General features: G+C 38.2%; 1 protein-coding gene across 1 annotated transcript in view; it reads right to left on the bottom strand.

The window, feature by feature from the left end:
- The window catches only part of MAN1A1 (mannosidase alpha class 1A member 1), a 142429-nt gene that overhangs the window by 68923 nt on the left and 54088 nt on the right, over positions 1-19418 (bottom strand). Inside the window, exon 4 of the mRNA XM_084516208.1 lies at positions 15768-15848. Coding sequence (XP_084372334.1) covers positions 15768-15848 — 81 coding nt within the window. The remainder of the gene's footprint in view (positions 1-15767; positions 15849-19418) is intronic.

A 19418-nucleotide genomic window follows, 5' to 3' on the forward strand; every position in this document is an offset into this window, starting at 1 on the left:
ACTGATTCTCAAGTAGCAGACCTGAGCAGTGAGAAAGCAGCAAGAGTGCAATTTCCTTGCGTGCTTCACTAGATCTGATAGTGGGTTACCAACAAAAGAGTCCAAAGCTCAAGGTCCCCTGTATTCTGCCATCCTCCTTGAGCTGGTTTATAGCAAATGGGTACTTGCACAGAGAAAATCCATCCAGCCTGCTGAGCCAATGGAAAAAAGAAACTATGCCTCTTTGCTCTCCTGCCTCAGCAAGGGAGAATCTTTCTGAATCACCCCATAGTCTGACACCATTACATGTATTTTGAGTAAGTAAGTAAGGTATTGGTGTCACTCAAATGCCAGTCCTCAAATGGTTAAAACTTACTCTGACTATCTCTGTATTGTCTTCTTTATCTATTTTCTCATCCCACTAATCAGGTAGCACAGACTAGATCTTCACCTATCTCAGGGCTTGTTCCCTTGAGAGAGTTATGCTTATTGCTGCAGAGCAATTGTTCTGTTTCTCTGGCTGTAGTTCCATGGTCTCATGGTCTCAAGAAATAAAACTTTTCCTTTTTCTCTCCCCCTTCCCCTCCCTTTTTTTCCCACTCAAAGTGCTCCAGATAGCCAAAGGACTTCCAGGACAAAGGATTTCCAGGAAGTTGTGGGTAAAAGTTATATATAGCTTGCAGCACGGCATAACAGCATGTACAGGACAATGCCACAGGACAGTCCTAAGTGACATTTGTTGAAGCTACAGCTTTGCTAGACACAGGAATGAGCTATTTACCAACTGTGTCCAGAGCCTCCTCTCATGTATGGTAAATATCGGTAAATATAGTAGCTAGCTCTAGAAAGAAACAAGCTGGAAACTAACACACATGCAAAGCTGCTGATAAAAGGATTGGGGCCCAGGAACCAAGCAGGATGAGAGTCTGAACTAACAAGCTTGAATACTGAAGTTTAAAAACAAGTCATGATGTTGGACACAGAATTATAGGGTTGCAGACTTTTCAGAGTCTTCATTAAACAGAACAAAGCTTAAGTACCTTCATTTGCACCAAAGTTTTCTCTAATATCACTTAGACATCCTCTGTTTCTGTTCATGAATTGGCAATTCCACTATTAACTGGATGTGTTTGTGGATACAAGAATAAAATAAGTGACTCTTTTAGAGTGTTTCTTCTACTGTTTAAACATATATCAAGTATAATGAGTATTTAACTTTGTATATTAAGGCTATGCCAAGCTGAAACAATACAGAGGTTCTTTTAATCCTTATACTAAGGCTAAAGCTGATCCAGAAATGTCCAGATTTTTTGATCTCAGATACTGGCAACATCATAAAAAAGTGAAATGATTGCAAGTACAAAGTGCCTACTGTTAGTCTGTTAGATTTACATCACAGATGACATAGGAGCAAGCCATTTGACATAAAACTCTCCAATTGACCCTCCTCTGTGACAAACAGCTACAGCCTGTTTGTCTTTCAGTTTTATATGTATGGAAAAGGAATAAAAAGTTTTTATTTGCTCCAGCCATAATGTTTCAGTAGCTGAGTAAATTCAACCTGTATTTGCAGCTCTGTGCCAACAGTTTTGCTTTATTCTGTGACAAGTGAGCTCTGTAACACTAGCAGTTGCATCGATTATGCATTTCTGAGAATCTGTTTTTCAGGAGAGAGGAACATGTTACAATTTAGCATCTTTAACATCCTTCTTAGATCCTTTCTCCACAAGACCTCTGACACACCATCTTGCAGGCTTTTTATATAAGTAATATAACTTGAAAAAATTCTTTTTTATAGTAAGAAAGGAGGATGGTGCTTTCTTAACTCAGTGCTTTCTTATTGTTGAGATTTCTCTGAAAGATAATAGTCTTTGAAATATCTGATGAATAATGTGCACATCCAAAACAAGCCCAAATAGAGCGCTTGTGTATTTTCCTTAAATATAAGAAATGTGAATTTTCTTGTAGTTCTTTTAATGTAAACCAAAGAAAAGGTTTCAGGAGGGAGAACTATAATTTAAGAAGTTGCTTTTATGTTGTAAGTTAAATCATCAAGCAGACTAATTCAATTCCTTTGTGTTTACTGTAAGACTATTTCTCTTACTGGACAAGCTATAAAACTAAACAACTAAAATATAAGAAGGCAAGCCGACATTTCCAATTCGTAATGGTCAGAAACAAATGAAACAAATGCTTTTCTGACTGAAAAGCAGTGCTGCCAGCAAGTAGTAAATTTATGAGCAAATCAATCGTTTCTCTGAATTCCCTGCAATTTTTAACTTTTTTATTTTTTAACAGTTAAACCTTGAGGTTATTCCTATAATTAAATAGTCAGAAGATGTTCCCTCCAAAGGTAAACATTATGTTGTTTTGAATGCAGCATATATTTGGAGGAAGTGATGCTTAGAAGTATTCATAAAGATTTGAAGTACACGTATTGGTATCATTATGTTGCTTCCCTTCCTTGACTCAATGGAAGGTTAAAAAGAACAAATAAACAAAAGGCATAGCAATCCTGTAAGTTCTTTCTGTTTTTACCAAAACTCATCACATGCCTCTATTGTTTTATTTTACTGTATGACTGAAGACTTCACATGGCAGTTCCTAGACAGAATACTCAGCAGGTTTCACTTATTTATTTTTCTTCCTGATAGTATGCAATTAAAACATTACAGTAACTTAACTGCATTTCAAGTTGGAATTACATATATATATATATGTGTATATATATATATATGTGTATATATGTATATATATATATATATATATATATATACACACACACACACAAACACATCTTGAAAGTATGATCTGAAAAGAGGCATCTTAGAACCACCTACACTCATTTCTTCTACCACCAACTGTCATAGACCGTTAAGGAAGAACTGGTTGAGCAAGGAGTTCTTCTCACTCTTATCTTTTAGCTTTTACTTCTGGCGTTGGGCCAGTTAATAAGCATATTAACACACAACTTTCGAGCAAATCAGAATGTCTGTTGGCATTTAACAACAGAGTGAGTCCACCCAGATGTACTGACTACCATCCCCTTCGTCTCCTGTAGCAGTCTGGCAATGTTTGCCTACAGCATCTCAGCAGTTATTGATCTTGCCTGGAATCAAGAAGATTATTTGTTCTTCCCTCTTGAATATAAATGGAAATAAAAGCAACTATGGAGAGAAAAGACTGAGCACAGTCTGACTGATGTTTGTAAGAGATACCCTACAAGCAGCATAAGCTGATGAGAAGGTTTGAGTTATTCACTAGTTTTGCATGATAAAAGGAAAAAGATTGAAATTGTCTGTATACTATGAATAGTGTTTTTAAGAACAAGTTGGGGAAAATAACATTCTTTAAGAAATGTCATTGTGAGCTGCTGACTTTGTTCTGCAGCTGTTGGTTTGAAGAAAACAAAAAGTGTTTTTTTTGTTTTTTTTTTTAAAGAAAAATGGAAGAGAATGAACTTCACAGCATATCCTTTTTACAAGAAGATCCTGAGGATCTACTGGACTGTAAAATTATCTAGCAATGCTTGCAAAAAAATTAAGGACAACATGCCCCCCAAGGATACAACACAGCTTTAAATCACTAACAGGATTGAACTAGCTTCCAAAAACAACTAGTGTGGTTATTTCACTTAGCCTGCAAAAGCAGATGACAGCCTAAAGGCTGAAGAAAACAAAGAAACCAGACACATCCAGTTCTTCAGATTAACAGTTAGAGAGCCTTTTTGGTGATTCGATGCATCTGAATTTTAAGAAAAAATGGAACTGGCCCATAATGCCAGAAGGAAGATTGGTTTTTGTTAATTGAAGGTTGACTTTACTCCAGCAACAGTACTGCTGAAATGATCTTCCTTGTTTACTTTAGAGTTTTGTCAGTTTACATAGGGTTGTTTTTTTTTTGGTTGTTAAAACAAGCTTTTGAGCCTTCTTGTAAACTGAATGAGAGAATCCCCACATTGTATGGTACCAAGCACTATCGAAAGAGTTATCAAACTCAGGTGGTTTAACAAGCAACCAAAGGTGTTTGGAGAGTATCACAGATGTACACAAACATAAAAGGCGAGTCCTTCAGAATATCTACCACCCCTTAACCTCTCTTATATCTTATGCATTACTAGAAAATTAAATGGCAAGATAACTGACCAGATAACACCTGTGGAAATACAAAAGTAAAATACTTATTGACAAAAGACTTGCAAGATAAACAGTGAGCTAAGAAATTGAATCTGCTGTATAAATATATCCTATGCTATATTTCTTTGAGGAAAGCAAGTTAGATTTACATGAAACTCTGGTACTACATATTACTCCTCTTTTTCATCCTTTAAGTCGTTACAGAAGTGATTTTGTTCACCCTCCCCTCAGTCTTTGGCTTGAGAAAGGTTTCCCCTTTTCTGTCCTATAGAAATTGAGTGCTTATTTATTTATTGACTTGAGGAAAAAGAGAGATTTGTCTTTCAAATGCTTCGTGACAGCTCTGCTTAGGGGCAATCATCTGCCAAATAACCAAATTCCCCTCTGGCATCAGTTGCACTGGAAGTGGCTCAGGATGTTTCATGTGAACATCTTTTCTAAATTCCTCCTCAATCATTTGCACATAGGGCGCAAATACAGTCTGTGTATGGCAGAGACAAGCTTTTGGCACAGAAGAGACAGGAACTGTACTCACTTATCAACCACAACATTTATCAACATTATTCAACTGTTGCATTTTTACCAGCAAATGGCACACAAATAGCACGCGGATTCCTGCAATTTCCTGAAAGTCTTTGGTAAAAATTGCCCTTCTTATTTTTTTTCAGGTTTCTGTTTGAAAAGTATGGTCCTAATAATAACAATAATAATAATAACAACAACAACAATAACACAGGCCACTTAGCACTGTCCATGCTAAATTAAAGCCAGTGAGCCTTGTTTGTGTCTGTTTCAGATTTGATCTACTGGACAAGATGTATTGCTAAATCCAAAGGAGGCTAAAAGAATATCTGTCTCTTGTGTAGCAAAGATACTATTATCTGTACTTATTGCTGGAGGCATGAAGGGCATGCAAAACCAGCAATGATGTCTACTTTTGATTTGATACATTCAATTTTCTCAATGATCTTCAGTTAGCTTGTAGCAGCAGGACTTGTATGTGGCACAGAATGTGGTATTTTGTAATGAATCTCTAATCTTTTCCTTCAAACAGCAAATTCGATGAGGTTTAACCTCTTCCTCGAGTTACAGAAAATGAATGTCTGTTGCACACCAGCACCTTTTCCTGACATCTCTCAATGATTGCCATAACATCCCAGGGAAAGGGTAAGTCTCCTGGTGCAAAAAACTATCTATTTTCTTAAAGCCCAGCAACAATAGGCTGGGCAATAGTATGACAGGAGTTTCTCCCCAAGACACTCTGAAGGATACTGGTATTTTTTGCTAACACTCCTCATGTGCAATACTGTCAGACAAAAGAAGGAAGCATATTCTCTCAGAACACCTCTCCAATGTATATCTATATCCCATGGTCCAAATCCCATGCCCTCATGTAAAAAGAGTGAGGCTGTAACTGAAACATTATTCCATTTAAAAAAAACAACTCCTTAATCTTCATGCAGATTGTCTTCCTGTTTTACATTCACATTAAATTGTTTATTATATTATTATTATTGATTGCTTTTATTGAGGAGCATTCCCAATTTTATTGTATACTTCTATTCACTTCCACGAAGTGAATTCTATTCCATGAAGTGAATAGAAGTATATTTAAGATACTTAGAATTAATTAATGCTTACATATTCTTTAACAGAAATAATTTAACTTTTCACAAAAAGATACAGAAGTAGAAGGATTTATTGAGAAAGTTAGATTTGGAAATCTGATGGAACACCTAAGTATTTTCCTACAGAATGAAAACCACAGAAATCTTCTTGTGTTTTTATCTTCTCTAAGCTAATAAGGAAAGGAGCCTATCATCTACTTATCTTCCAACTTAATGAAAAATAACCTCTGCATCAGACTCAATCTATGGAGACAAAGCACGGAATGTGATCCTACAAAAATAGTTAAACATTTTAAAAGATTTAGATAAAGAAATTAAGAGTTAATCCATGTCCAGAGTCAACTGCAGGTACAAAGTATTTTTACCTGTACTTTTTAAAGGGAAAAAAAAACCAGTACAATTATTCAATACAATTTATTACTTTTGAACCACCTCAGTAAACTTTGTAATACTTCCACAGAGAGAAGAAAATTTTCCAAATATTTCTTATAGCTTAGATTAAAGGAGGGTAAACTAATGTCCCTCTATTCCCCCCATCAGCACCAGTTGATATATTTTGATGTTGCTTTCATTTTCAGAAATAAGTCAGGTGTTTGGTTGTAAAATTATATACAGGCATAATTCCTTAGACATTCAAGAGTATATTTGCAGCTATCTCAATGCTGCTTTCAAATGGCTTCACAGAGCCAGAAATAGTGTATGTATGTTGTACATTTTCTTATAAATTTGCAGCACAGGACAATCTCACTAACTCTTCGTGTAATCTGGTTTTACTTTTCTTTTACTCAGCTTTTGAAAATGTATTTGATGCTGCAAAATGAAAGAACTGAATACTGAGATAAATGAAAGAGACAAATGTCTTGGAGATTTAATTTCTATGCAGATGCATAGAAATTAAATGCATAGTCTGTCTGGACAGACTGCTAATAGCGTACCATGCAATGAGGTCTTCTTTTGGGACTAGCTAGAACTGCTGCTCAAAAGAAAAGCACCCACACTATTACTACTTGCAGATATGCCCCCTCCAACTGTTCTGTAGAACCACAAACAAGTGAAACTGCAGGAGCTGGTTGAGAGCCAAATCCTCAGAACAAACAAACCAGCTCCCTCTCAGCTGCTTGAATTCTACTTAATAATATAGCTCAGGAGTTCATGTCAAACACACCAGCTGTTACAATCACCATCAGATATTACTTAGCTCTCATTATTTAGCTCATCCATTCTCCCTTCTAACAGTTTACCAGCTATAGCATCAAACTATATTAAGTCTAGAGGTGATCAGGAATTTTTGCTTACATCAATGTATTGAGTAATAAAGCATTTGTTTAGTTATTTCTAAAGTCAATGCATGAATGCAGACATGTCAAATAAACGTGCCATGGGACTAACCAAGTGCTTTTTTGTTTTGTTTTTGAAAGAATTCCCTAAGAACACCACTTCCTTTTAGTTATGTAAAAGCAAAACCATTAAAAGCGTAGAATGTGGTTATGTACAGGTCAGTTCTAAACTCATGTTTTTCAGACCAAGATCAGGGCTGTGGCTCCTGGTTTCTTAGTAGGGTAGTAGATACTCAAATTAATGAAAGCTCAAAGAAAAAATACTCACTGTTGAGCTTCAACAGCTTCCAATTCACTGAATTAATGTGTGTGGCCACTATTTTCACCTTACATTAGCACAGTAGCCTGAGGGTCTTTAATATGAGGTAAAAAAACAGTCAGTGATGGCAGTAGATGTTGTTTGCTGGGTATGTAGGTAGCAAAGCCTCCACAATGTCTTAGGTAATTAGAGCTGGGTAGAAGTTTCCAGTCACGGAATGTGTACATGGTATCAGTAACTCCAAAGCAGGGAGGGAAGAGAAGAAAGACTGAGTAGCAAAATTTGAATTAAGTATGAGACTGAAAAATGAACACTTCTGTTACCATTCTTTGAAATGTCCTCAGCATTTTGTGTGCAGCCTGCTTGAGAGGCAGCATTTCACAAAGCAGCTGAGCAAGTGGCATTGAGAGAAATGGGGCAGAATTAGTAGGAATGAGGAAGCTTTTAGAGTGTAGGGAACCTATTCAACAGAAATGGGTTTAATCAGTGGTGACGGTTGTTGACTGCACTGCAGGAACTTGAGACAGAAACAGAAAAGTGAGGGGCAGTCTGCTTGCAACAGCAGAAGAGTAGTTTGAGAGGAGAAAAAATTGTAGGAGTCAAGGTTGTCTGCAGAATGTGAATCCATAGGGATTCTGTAGTAGGTTTTGATGCAGCTAGCACAGAAAGGGAACAGCATTAGGTCTATTACGGATGTTCTCTGGATACCCAGTACCCTGAGCTGGTGGAAGGGGATGGGGAGCAGGATGTGGCCCTCATTATCCATGAAGAACTGGTTGGTGACCTACTACGGCACTTAGATGTGCACAAGTCGATGGGGCCAGATGGGATCCACCCAAGGCTACTGAGGGAACTGGCAGAGGAGCTGGCCAAGCCACTGTCCATCATTTATCAACAGTCCTGGCTATCGGGGGAGGTCCCAATCGACTGGCGGCTAGCAAATGTGACGCCCATCTACAAGAAGGGCCGGAGGGCAGACCCAGGAAACTACAGGCCTGTCAGTTTGACCTCAGTGCCAGGAAAGCTCATGGAGCAGATCCTCCTGAGAGTCATCATGCAGCACTTGAAGGGGAAGCAGGCGATCAGGCCCAGTCAGCATGGCTTTATGAAAGGCAGGTCATGCCTGACGAACCTGATCTCCTTCTATGACAGAGTGACGCGCTGGGTGGATGAGGGAAAGGCTGTGGATGTGGTCTACCTTGACTTCAGCAAGGCTTTTGACACCGTCTCCCACAGCATTCTCCTCAAGAAACTGGCTGCTCTTGGCTTGGACTGGCGCACGCTTCGTTGGGTTAGAAACTGGCTGGATAGCCGGGCCCAAAGAGTCGTGGTGAATGGAGCCAAGTCCAGTTGGAGGCCAGTCACTAGTGGCGTCCCCCAGGGCTCGGTGCTGGGGCCGGTCCTCTTTAATATCTTCATCGATGATCTGGACGAGGGCATCGAGTGCACCCTCAGTAAGTTCGCAGATGACACCAAGTTAGGTGCGTGTGTCGATCTGCTTGAGGGTAGGAAAGCTCTGCAGGAGGATCTGGATAGGCTGCACCGATGGGCTGAGGTCAACTGCATGAAGTTCAACAAGGCCAAGTGCCGGGTCCTGCACCTGGGGCGCAATAACCCCAAGCAGAGCTACAGGCTGGGAGAGGAATGGTTGGAAAGCTGCCAGGCAGAGAAGGACCTGGGAGTGATGGTGGACAGTCGGCTGAATATGAGCCAGCAGTGTGCTCAGGTGGCCAAGAAGGCCAACGGCATCCTGGCTTGTATTAGGAACAGCGTGACCAGCAGGGCTAGGGAGGTGATCGTCCCCCTGTACTCAGCTCTGGTGAGGCCGCACCTCGAGTACTGTGTTCAGTTTTGGGCCCCTCGCTACAAGAAGGACATCGAGGTGCTTGAGCGGGTGCAGAGAAGGGCGACGAAGCTGGTGAGGGGCCTGGAGAACAAGTCCTACGAGGAGCGGCTGAGGGAGCTGGGCTTGTTCAGCCTGGAGAAGAGGAGGCTCAGGGGCGACCTTATTGCTCTTTTTAGGTACCTCAAGGGAGGCTGTAGCGAGGTGGGGGTTGGCCTGTTCTCCCACGTGCCTGGTGACAGGACGAGGGGGAATGGGTTTAAGTTGAGCCAGGGGAGTTTTAGGCTAGATGTTAGGAAGAACTTCTTCACTGAAAGGGTTGTGAGGCACTGGAACAGGCTGCCCAGGGAAGTGGTGGAGTCACCATCCTTGGAAGTCTTCAAAAGACGTTTAGATGTAGAGCTTAGGGATATGGTTTAGTGGAGGGCTGTTAGCGTTAGGTTGGAGGTTGGACTCGATGACCTTGAGGTCTCTTCCAACCTAGAAAATTCTGTGATTCTGTGATTCTGTGATTACTGTAGTGGTGGTGAAGAGATGGAAATGCTAATAGAGATTATAGACTGGCTGTGGGAAACAGTGGAGTTTAGTATAAATCCTAAAACAACGTCACTGCAGAAAAGCTTAGTTTGCACCAGTGTTCAGCCTTGAAGAGCCAATGCAAAGCTTCCTGTGCAAAGAGATTTTTAAAAGAAAAACCATAATGCACTGTTGACATTGAACTAGATGACATCTTGAGGTCCCTTCCAAGCTGGATGACTCCAGAATTATATGAAGTATGAAAGTTAAAAATTAAAACAAAACAAAACCATAAATCAATAAAAACAAAACAAATCATCAAGATCATTTCAGAGCTTTAAAGGAATTAAAACATGACACCCTGAAGTACTGATGCATCACTTACACTGGTGGCAGATGGATGGGAGGTGGCAAACATGACCTAAATCTTCAAACAGAGCCGTAGAAAATTACAGACAATAGCTGTCTTCTAGTTGCTACTAAGCAGGGAATTCTACTGCCAGTCTGTGTAGATGCTTAAGGAGTAGTGGCATTCATACAGAAGTGATCTAGCTGATAAAGTATGCTTAAAGTTTCAAACAGCATCAGAAATTTCGCTTCGGAGACATAAAAGGAAAAGTCCTCTTGTTAATTAGTGTCAAGTTAAGTGAAAGGAAGCAGAAGATAAAATGTGGTCAATTCTCACACTAGTGAGACAAGATCCCCAAAGGATCTATACTGAAACTTACATTCGCTGATTGGCAGAAACAGGCCAATACCTTTGTTCAGGTGGACATTCTCCTACTATCACGATTGCTAAATAATTAATTCTATGCTTTTGTATTTATGGAATTTAAACTTTTGTCATGAAGTTATACATCTACATGAGAAGGAGAGCCACATATAAATAGTTATGGTTAATTGTGGAGAGTGACTAAGTACTGTACCAAGTCAGCAATGTCTTGTGGCCAGCCTGGCAAAAGCAGCTCTAAATCGTTAGAATCTGTATCACTATTTCATGTCTACCCCTCATTAATAAGAAAGCACTACAATCACTGATGGATGGTTGTTTTAAGTGGGCAATGATTAGGTCTGAAGTCAGACAGGAGGCCAACATCATCAAGTGAGGTTGAATAGTGGCACTGTAACTCCTATTCTATGTATAAATGTTCCTCAGTTCCATCTACTGTAATACCTATTTAGGAAGTCCAACACTCATCATCAGGAAGTATTTTTTTCCCTTCATCCTGATCAGGATAAAATTGTGTTCCTTCAAACAGAATATACTGCCAGAGTAAAAAAAAAAAAAAAAAAAAAAAAAAAAATTCTGTCACATTTCTACTTCATTCCATGAAAAGAAACGACAATATGAACATCAAGTTGATTGTTATCAGCTTTATCTTCCTCCTGTGACAATTGTCTTTTAATCCTAGAAAAGTAAAGGTCATATTATGCAGGAAGAACAGCTGCTGAATCCAAAATATTTTAATTAAAAAAACAAACAAACAAACAATTAGTCGTCCCTTTCAGAAAACACAAAAGCTTTGAAGGAATCTGGGATCTTACCAATGGGATCTAAAACTCACAGGCTTCTTATTCACTTCAATGTATGGTGGATTTAAGTTTTGTACTGCTCATATAACCTGGAATTATCATTAAAAGTTCATTTTATTTCTGCCTATGCAGTGTATTCCCTGACTGTAGAACCAACCTTCAAGTAAAATAGTCTCTTTCTTACATAAGAAAAGCAATTTTAACAGCATCCATAAGAACCAGCTACCAATCAAGCTAAAGAGCCAGTCAGATCATAGCCAACATAGCTTCACCAAGGGCAAATTGTGCAAAATGACAGTAGTGGCCTTCTACAATGGAGCAACTGCATCAGCAGACAAGGGACAAGCAACTGATGTTATCTCCCTGGACTTCTGTAAAGCCTTTGGTATGTTTCTCCACAGCACTCTTGTCTCTAAATTGGAGAGAGATGGATTTAGTAGATGGACTGTTGGATATAGAATCAGCTGGGTGGCTGCATACAAAGAGTTACAGTCAATGGCTCAATGTCTGTCTCAGTGTCAAAATTTCCATTTCCAAATGTAAACCAATAACAAGTGGTATCCCTCAAAGGTCCATACTGGGACCAATACTATTTAATATCTTCATTAAGGACATGGACAGTGGGATTGAGTGCACCCTCAGCAAGTTAGCAGATGACACCAAACACGAGTGGTGCAGTTGACATGTTAGTGGGAAGGGATGCCATCCAGAAGGAGACTAGACAGGCTTGAGGAGTGGGCCCATGTGAACCTCATGAAGTTCAACGAGGCCTAGTGCAAGGCCCTGTACCTGGGCAATCACCAGTATCAGTACAGAGTATGCAATGAATTGATACTTGTAGATACTGGTGGATGAAAAATTGGACATGAGCCAGCAATGTGCAGTTGAAGCCCAGAAAGCCAATTGTATCCTGGGCTGCAACTGGGGCCAACAAGTCAAGGAAAGTGATTCTCCCCCTCTACTCTGCTCTCATGAAACCTCACCTGGAGTACCACATTCATCTCTGGGGTCTCCACTACAAGAAGGATATGGACCTGTTGGAGCAAGTCCTAAGGACAGCCACAAAAATTATCAGAGGGCTGGAGTATCTCTCCCATGAAGAAAGGCTGAGAGAGCTGAAGTTGTTTACCCTGGATAAGGCTCCAGGAAGACCTTATTACAGAATTCTATACTTAAAGGGGCTTATAAGAAAGATGGAGAGACTTTTACAAGGGTATGTAGTGAGAGGACAAGAGGTAATGGTTTTAACCTGAAACAGTGTAGATTTAGATTAGATATTAGGATGAAATTCTTCACTATTTGGGTGGTGAGGCACTGGAACAGGTTTCCCAGAGAAGCTGCGGATGCCCCATCCCTGGAGGTGTTCAAGGCCAGGCTGAATGGGGCTTTGGGCAACCTGGTCTGGTGGGAGGTGTCCCTGTCCAAGGCAGGGAAGGGTTGGAACTGGATGGTCTTTAAAGCCCCTTCCAACCCAACCCCAATTTTTCTGGTATTTGTAGCTGTTCACAAATGAAGTTTGGTAATTGACTGGAATTCTTTCTAGCTTAAAAATCACAAAATACAAAAGCTGTGACTTAAAGTGTATGACAGTTCTAGCACTTTTAGACATGTCAGATTAATTCTAGCAAGGCAGAAATTCTAGAAAGTTTAATATAATGCATCTTACTGCTCTATTCGCAAGTGAGCACCACACAGTTATCAAGAGGCAAAGTATTCCATTTGTTCATTTTTAAAATTATCCACATTGGTGCTTTTATCTAAATGAACAATTATGTGAGCAGGATGTTTTTAGGAACTACTCAGTATGATAGAATATTCTTTAATCATGATTAGTTAGGCTTACAAATGATTATGAAACATACAATATGTTTCAGCTTTGGATCATTACCCGTGGGAATGTAATTCAGAAGTACAAACAATAACTATTTGTGACTCCTTTTACTGAAACATAGACTTCTTTAATTTGGATATTGATAAGTGAGTTTTAAATAGTTAATCTGACAAAGAACAAAATGAGCTTTTAACTGAGAGTGTTTCATCCTCCAAGCAACCTGTATACAGGTTGTTCCACCTCCTTAGGAATGTCCACTTATATAATACACCAAAGGATGATGTGGGAGCAGCCAGGGTCTGGAAACATCAGTCCTTGCCATACCTGTCAGCAGCACCAGTGGAGGATACACCCACACAACATGGGAAACATCACACTGCTGGACAGCTGCTCTGTCATAGGAATGGATGCATCCAGCTCTTCCCATATGCAGCAGCTAGTTATTGCTTCAGTATCTTAGACTTAGGAGGTAAATCAAGATATTTCCCCACAACTGATGAAGGCAGAGCATTTTTAAGAGATCCACGAGGAAGCATGCTGAGTAACTCTCTAAGACACTATGACAACTCTTAGTTTAGGAACATCATCCTACCTCAGACAGGAGATATCTATCAGAGTAATGAAAACCACTGACTAGTTTGGGCAGCGTCTTTCCCAGCCTGCAGGAATTCAGGACTCTCCTTAAATATTCACGTCACCCTTGTGTTTAGGAGCCCATTCTACTTTTGTTAATGAGTCCAATCATTTTTAGAATAGACATCATCATCCAGAATCACTTTTCCATCACGAAACATTCCACTTAATAATGCATTATGTGAAATACCTTCATTTTTAAAAAATGTTTTCTCATTTCATTTGCACAATAGAGTTTTATTTGAATATCAGCACTACTGTAAATCCAGTCCAAGAGGTGGTGATAAAACTGCCTCTCTAAAGGTGAAGGAATGGTTGAGAAGCAATGACTAGGTGCTATTTGGGAGAAACAATATGCATTGATTGAAGTGAGACTGTGTATTAACAGACACATGATATAAACCATCAACATATAAATGAAATCAACAGCACTGATGATAAATGGCTCAGGCATTCCTTGGCAGACAATTGCTATTTTATTTGATGGTTCACACACAGTCCTCCACCATCTCTTGTTTGCCAAGAAGTATCTTCTGTTTCTGTCACAACCAGTTAATTAAAATATAGGAATAGGTTATGCTGGAAAATCTCAATATATTTTATGAGAGGGAGATCTACAGGGAAAGATACAACTATTTAATCACACAGGGAAGAGTTTTCAATTCTAAAGACACCCTTAGGTATGCTTATTTCTGGCTCCTGAGTTACTGGATGAGGACAAGTGATTTCCTTCAAGAGTCAGAGATGAAACATTAGGTAAAGCAATATTTAGTACAGGTGAAGAAGCCAGCTACTAAACACCCCTCAATTTTTTCATTTATATTGAGTGAATACAAAATGTGTCTGTTTTTTTTTTTTTGTTTGTGTTGTTGTTTGTTTTGTTTGTTTGTTGTTGTTGTTAGTTGTTTTTTTTTTTTTCCCCAGAAAATTGTAAGAGCTAAAACATGAAAAACTGTATATTTTAGAACATCAATGTCTTTTCAATGCCATCTACACTCAGAACAGGATTGTGAGGAACAAGCAAGTCTAACAGATAAAACTGTCAGCAAAACACTTTCTCCTCATAACTGCTTTGTCTTAACTACATAATGCAATAGAACCTGCTTGGACAACTTTACCATATTAAGTTTTAGCAAAAAACAAGATATGCACGATAAAATTTAAGATAATTTAAAGGAAAAATTTCAAAATAGAGCTATAGTTTTAGCTTTCTAATAGTTTAGAAATCTACAGATGAAAGAAAGATTTAAAGAAATCCAAAGATAAATTCAACTGATGGTTAAAGAGTTTTAACTTGTGTTGATCCCACAGTAAAACATGACTATAATCCACAGACAGGAACAAGAATCTAAACTAGTATGATTAAAGCCTTTTTATGTGCCAAACAAAAAATTTAAAATGTCATAGTACCTGTGACTTAGCATAGTCTTCTCTAAATGTATTACAGAAATAATTGCATTTGATAAAGTTCTTACACAAAATCATTTCTTTATCCTTTCCAGAAACCATGACAGGTGTTGTCACAGTACCTTTAAAAGTCATTAAGAAGGCAATAGAGATTAATGAGATATTAATGCTTTAACATGTAAACATACATGTACATAAACATACAGTTTTTCTTTCTTTTTTAACTTTTTTTTTTCCCCATATGAGCTTAAGGTTTAGAAAGGCCAACAGCTTTGTCATTGGTGTGGTTCATATAAGTTAAAGGATATACTCCTAAATTATTTGTGAAGCAGATACCAAATGTCCCAAATCTACAAATTCCACAGCCCAGTGGCATAGAGGCTCTGCAACTACACACTCCAACATGAAGCCCTGTAAGAATATCCTGGGTATGGTTTCAACTGAGGAAAAAAGTTCACTGAACACTTACATGAAGTAATAGCTTAAAAACTTTCATACAAATTAACACTAATAGAAGCAATAAGAGCCATTAGACATCTATGCTGTTCAGGCCACGTTTTCAAAGCCCTATATAAGTTAAATTCTGATAAATAAAATGGGTTGCTAACCTAAATTAACTACTTCTGTAGATGATATTTCAAATAAACCATGTGAAAACATCTTACCTCTTCTCCTGAAAGATAGTAAGCTGAAAGTAGTCCACCAACAAAACGGATGTTCACTTCAAATACTGAAATTTCTGCATTCTGTTGAAATAAAAAACCACAGCATTATTCTCTGACACTTTTCTGTAGGAAGAATACTCTCTACTGCAATTACAGGTTCTGATTATATTTACATAGAGTGATAATTCCAGCTAATGTAGGTAAACATTGGTTTTATTTTTTAAATACACATGCATGCATTAAACTACAACAGCTGTATATGGCAAAGCACAAAAGATGTAGGGAAAGCCAACATTAAGTGATCTTAGAAACGTTTTACATTGCTGTTTCTCATTTTAACAAAACATCCCCTTCATTATTCTCATACTGTTTAACTATTCACCTCTTTCGCTTGGACAGGAAGCACTCTATAAATCCATGTACCTGAGCACTTCCCTGCAGGTGATTCAGAGCTCAAATGCACAGGTCATATGCCTCACGCTATCTCACCTCACACCATCTTGACTCAGACACCTTATGAGAAGTTCTAGGTCAGAATGTCATATCAAGAACATTTCTACATCAGTCTAAATGTAGGTTATTCTAAAGTTGGACTTGTAGGTAACATGAGTCAACTAAATGTTAATGATAAAATTGTAATCATGGCATGTATTCACTAGTAAGGAGATGATCTTTCATTATTACAATGACAGACCTTCCCAAGCTGGCCTGGTCTTTACCAACGATGTAGACTGGCTTTGTTGCACTTATCAGTAGAGAGACAGCCACTACCTAACTCAAAGCACATGCTTCACTGTCTTTTTAAGTTCAGATCTAAATGAAGAAGCTCATCTTATGATCACTACTTTCCCCTGTTCTGGAGGATCATTTCTGGTTTTATCCCCAAACACAATCCACTGAAAAGGTAGTTAGTTGAAAAGCTGGTCTAGTGATGTTTCTTAATTTCAGCTTTTGAATGTAGCACCACTTTTTACATTTTTGCATCTCTGTAGAAAACTGGCACTGAGCAGTCAATCTTCTAAACTTTCGTGTACATAAATAAGGTGTTTGACTTTCATGTGTTCTAAGTTGCTTTTGCTTCTATTGAGTTGTTTTTCCTGCTTTCTATTTCCTGACATACACTACAGCTATATTCAATATAAATCAACACATAGTGGGGCTGCAGGATTTTCTTCCAAAGGGCTTGCAGGCTTTTTCTCATTCAGCTAGTTAATGTACTTTTCTCCAGTTTAAAGGTTCAGACATCAATTCACAGAGGAGGGAAGAAGTTGCTCCCTGTTTTATATGGATTTGAAATTCTAGTAAACTACCTGTGCAGACGAGAATAGCACTTGGTTACTTGTTAGAAATGTTACTTCATGGTTTTCAGGTTTGCAAGGCACTCTGATTAAGGAAGGGTGTCTCAACACATTGCAGAGGGTTGTTCAGTATTTCATCAGTTGTAAAAGGCAGACACTTCAAAAAACACTCACAGATTTGCCACAATGATTGTTCATTTACCCATAAGTGTTTAACTTTTCTCCTTTAAAATCAACTGTGCAGCTCCACCTCTAAAAATTGAGGATATAATTTAATTCACAGAATTGCTCTGATTAATCTGTAATTCATATACTATATATATGTATGCCAATGTAGGTGTTTTTTTGTTGTTGTTTATTTGCTTGTTTGGTTGGTTGTTTTTTTTTTTTTGAATACACAGACAAAACCTGATGGATCAAAGTCACATGCTTATGCCTACAGAAAGCTCATACCTGGTATCAAATGTTAAGAATGTCAAATTAAAAAGCTTTGCTAGTGTGCAGCACTGCTCAGAGCATGTTTTTTTCCTAGTTCATTTGAAGAGTACTAAAACTCCACTGTATCTCCGTATTTACTCCTTTCCCAATACTTGTCTAGTCTCATTCTTCCTGAAAGAAACTACAGAGGAAATGAAATAAGACTTAATTTCTGGTTCCAAAATTAATATTTCTGTTTCCAAGCTTCCAGTCCTTATGTCAGTGAATCCAGCAAGATGTAGAATGAAATAACTGGAAACAAATATTCAGTTCAGCTTTAACTAGTGCCAATTCCATGCATTTATTTTATTTTATCAAGGTACATGGTTAACCTGAGGAGATGGATACAAAAATAGTTCAGATTTCTAGAGGATTTAAATATCTAGCCAGCATAGCTGTTCACCTACTAAGCAAGCTACCTATGTAAAAACACTGAATTAACTAAAGAAGTCTACATTAACTAAATCCAGAGGAGAAAACAGCTTGCAGAGAACTGATCTGACTTAAAGGCTGATCTGAAGAAAGAATGATTAAAGGCATGATTAGGGATGGCTTCTCTTCCCTGGAAGTTGAGCTAGCCAATATATACCCCTTTAAGGAACTCCTATAATTTGGACTTTAACTGAGAACCGTCTTCAGAAGTTAAGATTCTTTCCACTACAATCCTGAGCCTCATCACAGGCTAAGTAACTTTTCTTTGATGTAGGAAAGTTGAAGTTGTGAAGAGGTAGGGATTGACAAGGGAATTAGTTCATCAGATATCTCAGACACTCGTGTTTCCTATATGGATTGAATGAAATTACTTTTCGATTTGAATTGTTCAAAGTAAATCGAGTGATATATGAGCTGAATATTTTGTTTTCAGAACCTTACATTCTACCTTTCTGGATTCGATATGGCCATTTAAATCACAACCCTTGCTATCTTTCAAGGAATGTAAAAACCCGTTAAGAAAAGCTCAGTATATATGCACTGACATCTATTTATAGAATTCATATATAGACAAAAAGAACACTTTGAAGTAATCACAGAATATCCTGACTACCCAAAAATCAGACCATATGTCTGATGGCATTGTCCAAATGCTTCTTGAACTCTGGCAGGCCTGGTGCCAGTGCCTGACCACCCTCTTGGTGAAGAATTTCTTCCTAATATCCAACATGAACATCCATTGACACAGCATTGTGCATAAAGATTTTACTATTGAACCACAAAGATTAATTGCACTGTAATTTCAAATGTTTTCTGAAGTGGTGATCTTTCAGGACATTTCTTGAAGCTAACCATTGTTTTGATGTTATCAGCTTTCCAATACTTCACTTGCACATGTCTCTGACCCTTTGTTCAAAAGCCTCACTTCTTTCTAAAATTTTTACGCAAGCCACTGAAGCTGACAGTGAATGAAATGGACAGACATTTCATTAATGGTAAATTTAAAAGCTGTATGCTTCATAGCATAGTTATTATCAAACTCATCATAACAGGCTAGTAGTATTCTTGGAAATCACAGGGATTATAGCAATTTGCAAAGCAGTTAAAGAGTTTTTATAATTTCATGTCAAAGAAACATTCATCTCTACGTGGAAAGCTCATGTGAAGAAGTAGTCGGAGAAAAAGGAACTTGTCTGAAGAGCAGTAGATTACTACCACATCAACTTTGCCCTTCTTTTTGGTTTGATTTTTGCATTACACATTATAAATGCTTACCTCCTAACCATTACCCTCTTTTCATATTTTTAATCACCCACATACAATTTGCACAAATAAGTCAGTATGTTCCTAATCAGAAGTCAAATCTCAAGCATGGAATGCTCTTTGTATTTTCCTACCAGCTGTATAAAAAACCTTATGAATCGCTTAACAGAGTACCACAATA

The sequence above is a fragment of the Aythya ferina genome (assembly GCF_964211825.1).
Source record: "Aythya ferina genome assembly, chromosome: 3".
NCBI lineage: Eukaryota > Metazoa > Chordata > Aves > Anseriformes > Anatidae > Aythya > Aythya ferina.